The sequence below is a fragment of the Dromiciops gliroides genome, chromosome 3, assembly GCF_019393635.1.
Source record: "Dromiciops gliroides isolate mDroGli1 chromosome 3, mDroGli1.pri, whole genome shotgun sequence".
NCBI classification, from domain to species: Eukaryota; Metazoa; Chordata; class Mammalia; order Microbiotheria; family Microbiotheriidae; genus Dromiciops; species Dromiciops gliroides.
The window spans coordinates 666,678,425-666,694,990 of NC_057863.1; the positions used below are offsets into that span (position 1 = coordinate 666,678,425).

The 16,566-nt window shown below is 45.3% G+C and overlaps 1 protein-coding gene across 8 annotated transcripts in view; it reads right to left on the reverse strand.

Annotated features, from left to right (window-relative positions):
* Positions 1-16,566, reverse strand: part of LOC122751899 (zinc finger protein OZF-like) — a 41,117-nt gene that overhangs the window by 5,006 nt on the left and 19,545 nt on the right. The window contains exons 1-3 of one of the 8 annotated variants that reach the window (XM_043999131.1): positions 15,512-15,669; positions 12,153-12,235; positions 57-183 (exon numbers count right to left, since the gene is read on the reverse strand). The exons of 2 other annotated variants lie outside the window; for them this stretch is intronic. In XM_043999131.1, coding sequence (XP_043855066.1) covers positions 57-183; positions 12,153-12,230 — 205 coding nt within the window. In that variant the 5' untranslated portion in view covers positions 12,231-12,235; positions 15,512-15,669. Of the gene's footprint in view, positions 1-56; positions 184-12,152; positions 12,236-15,139; positions 15,346-15,511; positions 15,670-16,005; positions 16,028-16,566 lie in introns of those variants that run through there. 5 more of the 8 variants (XM_043999129.1, XM_043999130.1, XM_043999132.1 and 2 more) reach the window with 5 other exon arrangements.

The window sequence follows — 16,566 nt, forward strand, 5'->3', positions numbered from 1 at the left end:
GTGAGTCCCTGATTCCCCCAGGGCAGACCTCGATCCCCAGGGAGAGGCATCCTTACCCAGGGACACCAGGTTCCTGTAGTTCTCCAGCATCACATCTCTGTAGAGCTCTCTCTGAGCAGTGCTCAAGCATCCCCACTCCTCCCAGGTGAAGTCCAAGGCCACATCCCTGAAGGTCACTGCTTCCTGAAACACCAAACACACTTCCACTGAGCCGGGCGCCATATGCTTATCCAAGCCCGGGAGGCAGCACTGTGGGGAGGGCTAAGCATGGACACAGAGTGGGTGTGGATGACTTCTAGGTCATGTGAGCTCTAAGATGGCGGGCTAGGTATTTTCTCCAATCTAGACAACCTCTCAAACCTCCCCCAACAGATCATGCCCCAAAGATAAAGCTACTTCAGCTGTTTCCATGGTCTAAGACAACGAGACTCTAGAACAAGGTAAAACCAAACAACCCAAACCCAAGAACTTTTGACCAATGAGCTCACTCAGCACTCCTTCCCCTCCTTCCCCTCCTTCCACACAACCAGCAATGAAGCAGCCCCAAGGACATGACACAGGCTTACATCAAATTCCACCCCTGCATCTCTGTTCCCCTCCCTCCTTCCAGTACTGTGGGGAATCCAGCTTCAGGCTGGGGAAGTTATCTTGAGTCTCAACAGCCAGCTTGATTACAGCCCTTCAGAAGCCAAAGTCTGCTGGGGACTACAAGTAAGAAGCACCAGTGCTGCACAGCTTTGGACTGTCTATGTGGGGGAAAAGGCTGTGAACTTCCAGTGCTCGGCTGGAGAACTAAGGAACAGAGAGAGTGTGGAAAGTCACCAAGACAGGATACCATGATTAGGGAGATCTGCGCATCACTCTCCCAAGCCTGAGGGAAAGAGCCCAGCATCCAGCTGGGGCCAGTTCTGACCATCCGGAAATTAGGCTGGTGAATTGCCCAGACTGGAAGGAGGCTGAGATGCTTAGAGATCCAGCCTCCAAGGAAACCACAAGCAGTGCAGAGAGTCAAAATTGAGCAACAAAGAAATGAAGGGAATGGGTTTGAGAGGAGAGACAGAAAGTCCCAAAGATTCAAAGAAGAAAAAATCCCCATGACCCTGAATATAAATAGATAAGTCAATAGGAAAAGCAGTAAGGGAAAAAAACAGAAGGAAATATGGCTCCCTGATCTAGTAACCAAGTTCAGGCATCCTGAATAAAAATACTGCAGAGTAAAGAGACAGTAGAACCTGTGCAAGTTGAAAAGGATGTGGAATCTCAGTATCCTGATCCTGAGTGGTTAAAACAAGAAAGAAGAATGATCAGGGCAGAATTTACATCCTGCACAACCAAATGAAGAGCAGGATAGTGTGGGGGCCAAATTTAATATATGAAGAGTTAATTGAGTGGCTCGCATAAATATTGGGGTCCTGGAGATAATGAGGGACCTCTAGGTTGAAAGCTCCCTCCCCTCAGAAACTGCCTTTTTAGCTATTTCTCCCAGGCCAATAAGAAAGGAGCCTCACAGCCTCTGTTCCACAGATGTTTTATTAGGGAGAATAAAGTAAACAGCACAGGTGAAATTAATAAAATCAAAGACAAGGAAATGGGGAAAAAGAAATACAGACAATCCTCCTAGCTCTAACCCAAGTCTATACAATCCCCAAATTGCTTCCAGTTAAGCTAATTCAAAAGAAAGCAGGGCTTTTGTGTTAACTCACCACCTGGGACGTCTGCTGTAGCTGCTTGCAACCACCGGAAGGGAAGAAGAGAAAGAGGAAGAGAGAGAGAGACCCAAAAGGGACTCAGACTCCCCTCAGTGAGCATCCAATTTTCCTCCCCCAAAAGGGGAGGTCCTTCAAAACCTGCCTACGGAGGGAGACTTCTCCTTCTGACCTCAGTAGCACATGTAACTTCAGGGTGGGCCAGGTGTGGCCCCTCCCAAATGAATCAGCTGAATTCGAATAATTTTACCACAATAGAAAACCATGAACCTGCCAAAGCAACAACAGATCAGGAATGTAAATGCACAGAAGTGAAAGACAATCTACAAGTAGAAGAGGAAAAAACAAGAACGCTAAACAAAAATGTTCATTATGCAAGCAAAACATTAAGATAAGATAGGATGTGTAGAGACAAGCTAAAGATCATGAGCCTCCAGGAAGAACATGACGGGACAAAAAACTTAATACTATAATGAAAGAAATTGTAGAAGAGAACAGCCCAGAACTTCTGAACATAGAAAATAGCATTTCAGTGCAGAGACTTCATAGATTGCCTCCAGGAAAAAACCCAAACAATCCACCCCACTCCCCCAACTCCCCCCCCCCCCAAACCTAAGGTTGCAAACTCCAAAGCACATAGTAATTAAATTTAATAATTCAATTCAGAATAAACAAGTTCTTCAAGCCATCAGGAAAAAACCTTCAAATACAAAGGAAAGGCCATTTAAATAACACAAAATATTCCACTAGAAAAAGGGAAGAAGGAATTAAAGTATGTGATCCAAAGAGCACTGGAGCTCAGGATGCAGCCCAGGGTGACCCATCCTGCAAATCTGAGTTTAACCAAATGAGACAAAAAGTGGATATTGAAAAACCAGAACTGAAGAGATTATTTGCTTCTTGAAAACCCCAAACAACAGAAATGCAGGAAAAGAATAAATGCATCAGGAAGGAGAACAGCAACAGAGTGCCAACAGGGAGACCAGGAGGAGATGCCTTCTGAAAAGCACACAAGGAGACACAGATGAGGTAAACATGTGGGAGAGGAATCTCCCAGCATCAATAGGTGAAGAGACAGACAGGGGTCATTATGGGTGGAACCTGGTGATTCCCTCCAAGGGGGGATCAGGGCTTCTTTTGTGGGACTATATTACAGCACTGGAGAATATACATGAAGGCAGGAAAAGGAAGAAGGGAATAAAGAAAGAGGAGGAAGTGATGAATGAGGGTCAAATCAAGTGCTAGCAAGGAGCAGAAAGTAACCTTTGTGTTTCCAGAAACAGGGGAGTGGATAAGGAGGACAGCAAAGATTGGAAAGGGAACAAACAGAAAGCTGTCTCACACTGGAGGTGGGAGAGAGATCCACTGATGAATGCTCCTATGGATGAAAGGTGATGAGGACATTATACTTGGGGGATTTGGTCCACTTGTCCCAGGGAGGGGGGAGTTGGAACTCCTGGGGGCAACTGGGTCCTTGAGGAATGGGAGAAAATAGAAAGAGAATGGTTTGCTCAGGGAGATTTCCAAGCAAATGTGGGGGGTGGGGGGGGGCGGGGAGAGGATCAACGAGAGAGAGTATAGATGGGAGGACAGGGTTACCTTACTATGGAACAATATTCTTTTTGACGCGCAATAGGTGGATTGTTCTGAGAGTGAAGGACAGTAGAAAAGGGGATCCTTGCGGCAACCCCTTGTGGTAAAAAATGGAAGTTTTAATTGAATCATTTGAGAGTTGAACGCATACTACTGAAGCGGCTTTTGAAGGACCGCCCTTTTGGGGAGGAGACTGTGACTAACAGCCGTGGGCCTGCCGCTGCCCAGGAGAGCGTGGCCAAGCACGCTGTACTTCCGGGAGGCCAACTTAAAACTGCTGGTAGAATGGAAGTTGGCTCTCGGTCTCACACACTCTGGCTTGACGGCGCGTTCTGGTGATCAGCTCTGGTTCTCGGCATGGCAGGCAGTTTTGGGATTTGGTGAGTTTTATAAAATATAGACAAAGCTTATTTGTATTTCTACTTTCCTATTTCCCTAATTGGTATCACCTGTTTGTTGTCTAAACAATAAAGGCTAATCCCTCACTGATTAAAAGCTCAGAGGCTTCTTTTCTTACTGGTCTGGGAGATATATGAAGGGAAAAGTTAAAGGGGGAGTTTAATGCTCTTATAGTCAATTTTAAATCTCACACCCTTCAAGGCAGTGGCAGACAGTGTACACAGAAGGCATAGCCTAGAAGGGATACCTTGGAAATTTTGATTATATGACTATAGAGAAAAGAGACAGACCAGATGATTATAGGGGTCATGAACCAGAGAATGATGAAACAGAAGATGGATAATGAAGGGAGCAGAAGAAATCCTTTTTGGAAAAATGTGCAAAAGACAAAATTAAAAGAACTAATGAATAAGACAAGGTGAAGGGGAAGAGAGGAAGGGGGATTCTACCTGATTGAGAGAAAAAAATAGGGTAAAATATATAGTCCTATAAAAGCAGGATAGAAGAACTAAAAAAAGCAAAGCCCTAAATGGAAAGGGGTAACAAATGAGAAGAGGGGAACAGGGATGAGGGGAAGAGAGCCAGCGAGAACAGGACCACCTTTAAAAAAAAGACTGGTGCAAAGTCACTGAAGGAACAGAACATTGTGTTTACAGCTGATTGGGGGAAAAAATAAAAACTTGAAAAAACAACCCAGTTTTGGAGATAGATGGAAGAAAATATGAACCTAGCCCTTATAACTTTAAGTGGAAATGAATTAAGCAATCCAATTTAACAAAAGAGAGTAACCAATTGGATAAGAAAACAAAACGCTATAAACTGTAGCTTAAAAACAAAGACAAATACAAAATAAAACTTGAGGGAATGGTGGGGAGGAACTTACTATGAATCAAATAAATCTAAAAAAGCAGGAGTGGTCATCAGGCTATCAACCAAAGAAAAAAACGAGCATTCCAAAAATAAAAAGGGATAAACAAAGAAATCATGTCATGCTGAAAGGAACCACAGACGATAAACCAACATCACTTATAAAATTATATGCTCCAAATGCCTTAGTATCCTAATTCATAAAGTAAACTTTATCAGACCTTCAAGAAGACATAGATAATGACACAATAGTGACAGGAGACTTCAACATCCCTCTATCAGTTTGTGATAAATCTAATTTAAAAATAAACAAAAGGGGGGGCAGCTAGGTGGCGCAGTGGATAGAGCACTGGCCCTGGATTCAGGAGTACCTGAGTTCAAATCTGGCCTCAGACACTTGACACTTACTGGCTGTGTGACCCTGGGCAAGTCACTTAACCCCCATTGCCCTGCAAAAAACAAAAAAACAAAAACAAAAAAATAAAATAAAATAAACAAAAGGGAAAATATGGAACTGAACACATTTCTGGAGAAAACTTATGTTGTCTTCTAAATGGGACAGCAAGAGAAGGTACATCTCCTAACCTCATGGATCTTTTTACAAAATATGACCATTTACTGAAGTACAAAGATATTGCAAACACCTGTAAAAAGGCAGTAGTTGAGGCAGCTAGGTGGCGTAGTGGATAGAGCACCAGCCCTGGAGTCAGGAGGACCTGAGTTCAAATGTGACCTCAGATACTTAACACTTACTAGCTGTGTGACCCTAGGCAAGTCACTTAACCCCAATTGCCTCACACACACAAAAAAGGAAGTAGTCAATATATCCTTTAGACGATAATCTAATAAGAATATAAATTGGATTAGGGGCCATCACCAAAAGATACAGAATCAAATGAAGACTTAACAGTGAACTCTTAAATAATGAGTAAGCTAAAGAGCAAATCACAGATTGTGATGGAATATTATTGTGATATAAGAAATGATGACAAGGTTTGTTTCAGAAAAATCTGGGAAGACTTATATGAACTGATGCAAAACAAAGTGAGTAGAACCAGGAGAACATTATACATGTAATAGCAATATTGTAATGAAGATCAATACAATGATGCGATACTATTATAAAGGACTCATGATGAAAAATGATATCCTCCTCCAAAGAAAACTGAAGAACTCTGAGTGCAGATTCAAGGATATTGTTTTATACTTTATTTTTCTTGCCTTTAATTTTTTTTGCTATATGGATAAAATATAAATGTTTTTCATGGCTTCACATGTATAATTGGTATCATATTGCTTGCCTTCTCAATGGGTGGGACTGGAGGGAGGGAGATATTTGGAACTGAAAATTTTCAAATATGAATGTTCAAAATAAAAGAAAAAAATTTAAAAAAGAAATCATAGAAACAATGAATAATTACGTAAAAGAAAATGTTAAAGATGAAACAACATATCAAAATTTCTGGGATGCAGCTAAAGCAGTCCTTAGGGGAAAAATCATATCCTTATATTCATACATTAACAAAAGAGAAAAAGAGAAAACAAATGAACTGAATGTGCACTTTTAAAAAATAGAGAATTAACAAATAAGCCTAAAATAAGCACAAAAGAAGAGATATTAAAGGTTAGAAGGGAAATAGATACATTTGAAACAACAACAACAAACCCAGAAATGATAAAACTAAAAGTTGGTTTCTTGAAAAGACTAATAAAATTGATAAACCATTAGCTAATTTTATTACAAAGAAGAGAACTGAAAATAAAATCAATAAAATAGCAAATGAGCAAGGTGAAATCACAGGAAAAAAAGAAGTAATTTTTGAAAAACAGAAAATATTATACACAGTTATATGCTAACAAAGGGCAGCAAGGTGGCATAATAGAGAGAGTGCTGGGCCTCGAGTGAGGAAGACTCATCTTCCAAAGTTCAAATCTGGTCTCAGAGCCATACTATCTGTGTGTCCCTGGGCAAGTCACTTAAACCACTCCAGCATCTGTGCCTAGAAAACCCCAAATAGGTTCATGAAGAATCAGATCTAATAGAAAACTGAACAACAACAAAGATGTTAACAAAACTGAGAGCCCAAAAGAAATATAGAAATACCTTCAAAAATATAAAATACCTAAACTGTCAGAAGATCAGCTAGAGATCTTAAATGAGGCAATCTCAGAAAAGGAAACAGATCCAGCCATTTTTATAACTACCAAAGGAAAAAAACTCCTGGACCTGATGGATTCACAAGAGAATTTTATTAAACTTTTAAAGAATATTTAATACTCATACTTTACAAATTATTCTAAAAATAAGAAATAACCCTACCAGAATCCAGGGTTTTTTTGGATGATAAATATAGCACTATTAATACTTAAACCAGGGAAAGAAAACCACAGGTCAATATCACTCATGAATACTGTCTCAGAAATTCCAAACAAACTCCAATCAAACAGATGATGGTGACTTGTTCAAGATGTCATTCATTATGATAAAGCTGGATTTATACCAGGGATGCAAGGATGGCTCAACAAGATGAAAATAATCAACATAATCATATTTAAACCCAAACTATCTCAAACTGCATTATGATCTCAATAGATGTAAAAAACATCTTTGATAAAGTAGAACATTATTTTATGCTAAAAATCCAACGAAAAGCATAGGCATAAAGGGACCTTTTTAAAAATACAATAAAACTGAAAACAAGCATCACATGAAATGGGGATACATTAGAATTTTCTTTCCCAATAACCATGGGAATAAAGCAAAGATGTCCACTCTCCCCACTATTATTTACATAGTGCTGGAAATGTGAGCAATAGTAAGAAGAAAAGAGAAAGGAATTACAGGAATAAGGGCAGGTAAAAAGGAGATAAAACTATCCCTGTTTGTTAAAGCTAGGATAGTTTACCTAGAAAATCATAGGGAATCAGCAAAAATACTGAGACAATCACTTAAGTTACCCTGCAGGTTAAAAAGTAAATCCTCAAAAATAATAACATTTTAATAAATAGTAACAAAACACAAGACACAATAAGAGAAAGGGAACCTCTGTTCCGAATAATTACAAAATGCATAAAATATCTGGGAATCATCCTCCCAAAGCACCCCAAAACATATTCAGTTAAAAATACATCTTAAAGAATTAAAGAATTAGACTTCTGGGTGCCAAGATGGCAGAGTGAGGAAGGAACCCTCTGGAGCTCTCCCAAATTTCCCCTCCAAACCAAAATAAAACTGCCTCTGAATCATTCCAGGAGCAGGGAAGCAGCCTACCAGCCTAGCAGGAAAGGTCTGTCTTACCTGTGTGGGAGGGAAATGAGGTCCAGGAGCTGCAGCAGTAGCAGCAGCAGCTCCTGGGCTCACAGAAGGAGGCCTGAAGCAGGGCTCTGAGCCTGGGGTAATCCAACAGTGAGGCTCCACCCTCCTGCAAAATAGCAGCTCCCTGGGTAAGTGAGCAGTCAGAGCAGCATAGCAGGGACCTTCACCAGGCACCCCACAGCTAGCACAGATCACCAGGGAAGCTTTGATCTGTAACGATTGGAATGACGCCACCTGCTGGAGACTTACTGTAGAAGAGTTCCGCCCACGAAGCGAAGGTCTTTGAGGGCAAGACCAGGAGTCTTTTCTTTGGCTCCTGACCCGGGCTAGTGGGAGGAGGAAGGAAGAGACTGGCACTCGCTCTGACTCTCTGGCCTTTGGACTCTGGTGGAGAGCGGAGCTAGAAATGTGCTCTCCCTTTAATAGATAGGAATCTAGGCCTTTCTCTCTCTTTACCAAATTCTTATTCTCCTTAATAAATGCTTAAAAGTCTAACTCTTGCTAAAGCTTATAATTTATTGGTGACCACTCATTAGATATTTTAGACAGTTTAGCTAGAATTTTAGCCCTTAACAGATCCCACTGCTGACCAGTAGTAAAGCCCCATCCAAGACTGGTCAACAGTAAGTTCCCACCCCTGCAACCTCCCAGCCAAGAGACTCTTTCCAGGGCACACCAGCAGCAGGGGGCTCCAACCCTCAGCAGATCACAACAAAATTACCCTTCCAAGGCTGGCTAGCAGAGGGATTCAGTTACCATAGCAAGCCAGCAGCAGGACCCCTACACTTGGGCAGATTAGAAACAAAATTACTCCTCCAGGGCCTGCTAACAGAGAGGCCCTGCTAACAGAGCAACCCAACAGCACAGCACCACTCCTGGGGCTGACCAAGAAGAACACTCCTCCAGGGCCAGCCATCAGAAAGACTTTGTTAACTTTTGCAACCCAGCACCAGGATACCGCCCCCCCCACCCCCAGACCAAGAAGGTCAGCCCATATCCAGGTGAGGCCAAAAGGAAAGACTAATGCCCCAATATCAATCAGAAGGGAAGATTACAGAGGAAGCAAGCAGATAAGCCCTGAAGACCAGTGAAAGCTACTAGTAAGACCCAGAGTCTCAGCACAAAAACTTGGGACAGTACAGGAATAGAGCCCAATTCTCTCATAAAAATATCAAGGCACAAAAATGAGCAAAACAAATATAGAAAAGCTTGATTATTGATACTTACTATGGCGATAGGGAAAATCAAGGCATAAACATAGAGGAGGACAATAGTAAAAAAAATGGCTACCAGTGAAGCTTCCCAAAAAATGTAAATTGGTCTCAGGCCCAAAAAGAATTCCTGGAAGAACTTTAAAAGGACTTTAAAAAGTAAATTATAAGGGGCAGCTAAGTGGCACAGTGGTTAGAGCACCAGCCCTGGATTCAAGAGGATCTGAGTTCAAATCCAGCCTCAGACACTTAACACTTACTAGCTGTGTGACCCTGGGCAAGTCACTTAACCCTCATTGCCCTGAAAAAAAAAAGAAAGAAAAAAGAAATAGAGTGGTGGATCAGTGGAATAGTTTAGGCACAGGAAACACAGTAGTTAATTACTTTAGTAATGTACTATTTAATAAACCCGAAGACTCCAGCTTCTGGGATAGGAACTCAGTATTTGACAAAAACTGCTGGGAAAACTGGCACAGACCAACATCTTACACTTTATACTAAAATAAGGTCAAAATGGGTACATGATTTAGACATAAAAGGTGATGCCATAGCTAAATTAGGAGAGGAACGAATAATTTACCTCTCAGATTTATGGAAAGCAGAACAGTTTATGACCAAACAAGAGATAGAGAATATTATGAAATGCAAAATGGATGATTTTGATTACATTCAATTAAAAAGGTTTTGTACAAACAAAAGCAATGCACCCAAAATTAGAAGGGAGGCAGAAATCTGGGAAATGATTTTAAAGCCAGTATTTCTGATAAAGGTCTCATTTCTAAAATATATCAGGAGCTAAATCAAATTTATAAGAATGCAAGTCATAAGAAATGGTCAAAGGATATGAACAGGCAGTTTTCAGATGAAGAAGTCAAAGCTATCTATTGCCATATGAAAAAAGCTCAAAATCACTATTAATTAGAGAAATGCAAATTAAAATAACTCTGAGGTACCACTACCTCACACCTATCAGATTGGCTAATATGACAAAAAAGGAATACAATAAATGCTGGAGAGGCTGTGGAAAAATTGAAGCACTAATGCATTGTTGGTGGATCTGTGAACTGATCCAACCATTCTGGAGAGCAATTTGGAACTATGCCCAAAGGGCTATAAAGCTATGTATACCCTTTGACCCAGCAATACCACTATTAGGTCTTTTTGTATCAAATACAATGGTCCAAGATAGTTTCAAAGGACTCATGATGGACAATGCTCTCCAAATCTAGAAAAAAGAACTGTGGAATATAGATGCAGATTGAACCCTCCTATTTCTTTCTTTTTTTTGGGGGGGGTGAGGCCATTAGGTTTAAGTGACTTGCCCAGGGTCACATAGCTAGTAAGTGTCTGAGGCCAGATTTGAACTCAGGTCTTTCTGAATCCAGGGCTGGTGCTTTATCCACTCAGCCACCTAGCTGCCCAAACCATACTATTTCTACTTTTTTTGTTTTTCTTTTTTGAAGTTTTTCTCTTTTGTTTCAATTCTTCTTTCACAGCATGACTAATACAGAAATATGTTTAATGTGATTGTACATATATCATGTATATCAGATTGCTTGCTATCTTGGGGAGGGAGAAGGGATAGGAGGGAGGGAAAAAAATTTGGAACTAGAAATCTTATAAAAATAAATGTTGGGGCAGCTAGGTGGCACAGTGGATAGAGCACTGGCCCTGGAGTCAGGAGTACCTGAGTTCAAATCCGGCCTCAGACACTTAACACTTACTAGCTATGTGACCCTGGGCAAGTCACTTAACCCCAATTGCCTCACTAAAAAAAAAAATAATAAAAATGTTGAGGGCAGCTAGGTGGTGCAGTGGGTAAAGCACTGGTCCTGGATTCAGGAGTACCTGAGTTCAAATCTGGCCTCAGACACTTGACACTTACTAGCTGTATGACCCTGGGCAAGTCACTTAATCCCCACTGCCCTGCAAAAAAAGCCCCCCCCCCAAAAAAAGTTGAAATAAATAAGAAGAACCAGGAGGGGGATATATGATACTACTGTACAGAAACTATCAGCAAAGAATTATTTTTAAAAGAAAAAGAAAAAAATTGTGAAGGTGTTCTGGAGATGGGAAAGAAAGGTTGACTAAGGCTGATGGAGAGATTTCCAATATCGGGAGGTCAGGAGAGCTGGCACCACAGGAGTTAGAGGTCATCTAGTCTAATTCCCCTAATGTACAGATGAGAGAGAGGTACAGGGAAGGTATCTGGAGTGGCCCAGGTCTTTCAGGAAAGAAGTAGCAGCGCTAGGATTCTGACCCAGCTCCTCAGAATCCAAATTTGGCCTGAAACAGCACAGCTATCTACCTGCTGGTGGACGCTGGGTAAGTGACTCCCCATTTGGCTTCAGTGTCCAGTGTGAGAAAAGAATGAGCTTGGGAACTTCTAAAGGCCCCAGCTGAAGGGGCCTGATTTGGATGGATTGGACTGACTTGATTACAACTGCACCTGCCTGGCCCTCAAGAGGTGTGGAAACTCTGGCCTGGCCTCAGCACAACTGCCCTCAAGTCCAGGGACCCAATGGATGTGGCTGCTTGAAGCAGTGTGGAAGGATGGCCTCTCCTCCAGAACCAGAAGAAGCTGCCACTGGCAAACAGGCTGGAGGAGGAGGACTTGAGGAAGAACCTGGCCAGGCTGGAGCTCTAGGCTAGACAGGCCTTTACTGAACTTTCTGAGCCAAGTGATCTCTTTTGACTAATACTTGGTATGCTTTAATCCATGCTTAATGCCCCCAAACTGGTGCTAATGCTTCTACTTCATAAGTAACAAATATATTCTATCACAGCTAATTTTCCCTACACTCGGGACAGGAAGAGGGCAGCCCCATTTAGTTTTATTTGTCACAGCAGTCAACTGAGGGTTGGACCTCGTGACCTCCAAGTACCTTCCCTCACTATGAGAGCCAGGGAAGGGACCTCAGAGGCACACTCACAGGCACGGGTCAGGTCCGGCTAGTCACCAGCTGGTTCTCCTCATTATGGCCAAGTGCAAGAACCTCAGGACGGCAGCCTGGCCATGGGAATGAGGGTGTCCTAGGGAGAGAGGAAACCTCAACTCACCTCTGCTAGGGCCAAGAGGACCCCAGTGGATGCTCCATCCTCCTCTGGGCTCCCCTCTTGGATGCAACCAACAGACATCGGGCCTGTGGGAAGAGAGAGTAACCGCTCTGAAGGAAGTTGGGGGATGGCTGTTTAGTCTCTGAACCAATTAGGCAAGACACCTCCTGAGAGCTAGAAGTGCTCTATCACCCAGGGAGCAGGTATACATGTGAGTGGATGCACGCGCGCGTGCGCGCACACACACACACACACACACACACACACACACACACACACACACACACACGCACACAGAAGAGATGGTCCTGAAATCTCCTAAGGTCGAAGAACTATGGAAAGAGGTTGAGGTGAAGATACAGATTAGGGAATCATCTGGAGAGAAGTGATGATTCAGACATGGAAGGGAGAAAGAGCAGGAATTCTTCACATTTTTGTGTCTTAGGCCCCCTGGGCAGTCAGTCTGGAGAAGCCTATGAAAACCTTCTCAGAAGCAGAGTTTTAGGGTATGAAATAGAATTATAATGCAAACCAATTATAATGAAGGACACTTATCAACATACATGATTTTTAAAAGTCCATGGGCTCCAGGTTAAGAACACCTGGTACAGAAAGTTCCAGGCTGAGTCTTGGAGGACCCCCCTTTGAGGGATGAGAGATAAAAGGCCATGAAGAAGAGGGAAGGAGGGAGCAGCTCGTGATGGGAGCAGCAGAACCTTGGAAACCAGGGTGGCCCCAGGAGGGCAGAGAATGGGGTGTGTCCTCAGGCCTCCTTGAGGAGGGAGAGAGTTGTCTTGACTTCATACCCTCTTGTGAGTTTGCTTTGATTTACTCAATTTTTTCAAAAGAGGAAGAAGTGAAGAGTTGTCCTCTGGCTACTCTACAAGCATGGGGAGAGTGACTGCTGGCAAGGGAGATGAAAGCCCTCTCCCCAGAGGGAAGACCTGGCTGTCAGTGAGGTTCCATCAGCCCCAGAGGCAGAAGGAGTGAAATTCTCCCCAACCCTGCAAACAGACTCAGGAGATCTTCAGTCTTGCTTTATCCATTGGCTCCTTTCCTGTTACTGCAAACATGCCTTGGTGTCCTTCATCCTTAGACAATTATTAAGTGTTCCTCCCAACCCCTCACGAGGTTACCCTGCATCTCTCTTCCTTTTGACAGTCAAACTTCTGGAAGGGGCAATCTGCCCTTCTTGCCTACATTTCCTCCAACTTGCTTTGAGATCCTTGGCAAACCTGGTTTCTGACCACAACCCTCATCTCTCTAAACTCAGGCTCTATGCAGACTAATGAATCCAGTGGTCTCTTCTCACTTCTCTGGGCAAGAAGGGGAAGGGAAGGAGCATTTCTTAAGCACCTTTCATGTGCCAGGGACTATGCCTGGTGCTTTACACATATGAGCTCATTTGATCTTGACAACCCTGGGAGGAAGGTGCTATTATCACCCCCATATTACAGTTGAGGACACTGAGGCAAACTCAGGAGAAGTGACTTGCCCAGTGTCACACAGCTAGTAAGTGTCTGAGGCCAGATTTGAATTCAGGTCTTCCTGACTCCAGCTCCAAGGCTGCACCCACTGCACCATCCTGCTGCTTCTCCACAGATTCTAGCAATGGCAAAGCCTCCCTACTCCTAGATACTGTGTCATCTTTTGGTTTCAAAGGGGGTGGCCAGGTGGTGCAGTGGGTAGAGCACTGGCCCTGGAGTCAGGAAGGCCTGAGTTCAAATCTAGCCTTAGACACTTGACACTTACTAGCTGTGTGACCCTGGGCAAGTCACTTAACCCCAATTGCCTAACCAAAAATCAAATCAAATCAAGTCTTGGTTTCATAGGGATGACACTCTGGCTTTTTTGCTACCAAGAAGTTTGCTCCAATGGGTGAACCAATTAGCAAGCACTGATTAAGTTCATACTGTGTGAGGTTTGGGGGCCACAGAAACAAAACCGAGAGAAATCCCTGTGCTCAAGGGCCTTACATTGCATGGAAGGAAACAGGACCTGCAGTTACAAGGAGATACAACACAGACACAGAGAAAATGCCCAAGAAGGTGGTAGGGGTAGGAAGGGCCATCTGGGGTCTGCTGGGAAAATGCCAAGCAGATGGCTTTCTTTGCATCTCTCCTGGATGCTGTGGGGAAGCCCTGCAGGTCTTGAGCAGAGGCATCCTGTGTTGCACAAGGTGGGTATGAGGTGCCAGGCTGGAGTGAGGAGAGAGACAAGGGCTACAGAGATCTGGCAGACGTCTGCACTGTGGAGCCCGTGTGAGCTGAGGAAATCACCAGAGGAGAACACATCCCCTAGTACCACCCCTCCACCCCTGCTCCAGGCTGGAGCCTGGGTCGACTTCTCTCTCAACTCTGCATCCATCTCCAGAGGCACAACCATCATCTCTGCACACGGGACTCCATATGCAGCCTCATTCACCTCTATTCATTCCATTGAATACTGCCAACCCTTCCAGAGCATCTGGGACAGGCGCTGTCCGCGGTGCTGGAGCCCTGCCCAAGAAGGAACCCTGCTGACTCTCCCCTGCAGGACCAGCTGGGCCAGGCGCTGTCCGCGGTGCTGGAGCCCTGCCCAAGGAGGAAACCCGGCTGACTCTCCCCCTGCAGGACCAGCCGCTGTCCGCGGTGCTGGAGCCCTGCCCAAGGAGGAAACCCGGCTGACTCTCCCCCTGCAGGACCAGCCGCTGTCCGCGGTGCTGGAGCCCTGCCCAAGAAGGAAACCCGGCTGACTCTCCCCCTCCAGGACCTGCTGGTGCTTTCTTCAGGGACAGACAACAGGCATTTTACACATAAGTAACTGGCTGCTGCCGAAGCCCAGAGACCAAAGGCATGGCCTCAGATGTATCTGTGTGAAGCAAGCAGGGCGGGCACCCTGGACAGTTCAAGGCCAGAAGGCTGGCCTGACTTGGGGGTCGGGGGTACTAGGATGGAAGATGGGGTGGGAGGGGCACATGGGACGGGATCTGGGGCAGTAATAAAACCCACTCGTGGCTAATGCCGTGACCCACGTTTTCTCCGAGCCTCTTGAGACACGCAGCGGCCATGTCCTGTCCAGACGAGAGTCCGGGTCCGTGGGCCCGGACATGAGACGGGTAGTGTCCGGCCGCGGATCTGAAAGAAACCTCAACTTGGGGCTCCAGTGTGAGCCTGATCGGGGAATGTCCCCACCCCCCTGCCTTTGCCCTGTCTGTGACCCCGGTCGGGAGCGCCATCCCTCCTCCCTCCTTTCAAGGCGCACAGTGATGACTCAGGGAAGTGCATGCCCCCCCCCCATCGCGCACGCGCACGCTCACTGATACGCACGTACGCACGCACACGCTCGCATACGCACGCCGGTAGGGATGGACAAGGACGTACCTGGGTCACTCCCGCAGGCCCTCGAAGCCTGCTGGGTTCACGGCCCCCACGGATGAAGGTCTGGCCGCGGAGGCTTCTGGGACTCGGACGTGTTCCAGAAGTCGGCAGGCCGCGCGAGAAACTGTTCCCCAGCGCATGCGCCTCGCGCTGGCCTCTGAGGCGAGTCGGCTTTGGAGTCGAGTATATATCTTACATCACTTCCGGCTGCGAGTTGGGGATGTGGAAAAGATTGCGATAGGCGCGTGCGCACTTGGAAGGCAAACTTTGCCCTCAACACCCCGCTCCCCTCCTGTGATTAGAAAGATCACCCTCCTACATCCACACAAAGGAAGAAATCGAGTCTGAACGCGCATGCGCCAAATTCCTCCCTTCACCGCCCCCCCCCCCTCACCGCCCGTCCCCGGTTGTCCGAACTCGAATGGGAAACAAAACGTCCAGCTTATTATTGCTGAGCTCTGGTTTCCTTGGATGAATTTCCCGAACATCTCCCCCATCCCGCTCCTCGCTGAGAACCCCCTCCCCTCTCGACCCCAGCCTGGGGTGCATCCTTGTTCCCCCCTCCCCCCCCCCCCAGGATTTCCGACATTTCCATCCCAGCGCCCAGTTCTTTCCTCCTGGTGAAAATCCGGCCTGGAAGAGAATTTCCTCCGGTGGAGCCCCCCACTTTTGAGGGGTTGATACCAGCCGCATTTCTGAACCTCCCACTGTGTGTCAGCCAGCCACCACCCTACCCACTGGGCAGAGATACAAGAATGAAAGGTGAAGGTCAAGACAGGAAGAGTCCAGAAAGATTGTGCTTGGAGTTTTACTAGAGACCGCCAGGTCGGAGGAGGTAGTGGATGGAGAGTTTGGGAGGGAGGACATAGACCTCGCAGGGAAGAAGGACCCAGGAATGTTGGGGCTCCTGTCACCTTCCCAAAGTTCTCCTGAACGCGGCCCCTCCCCTCCCCTAACATCTCCTCCAGTCTGGCGCCGCCCTCACCATCTCTGGACCATTGCAGTGGCTGCTGCGGCTCTGCCTGCCTCAGCCCTCCCCCAACCAGCCCATCCTCCAT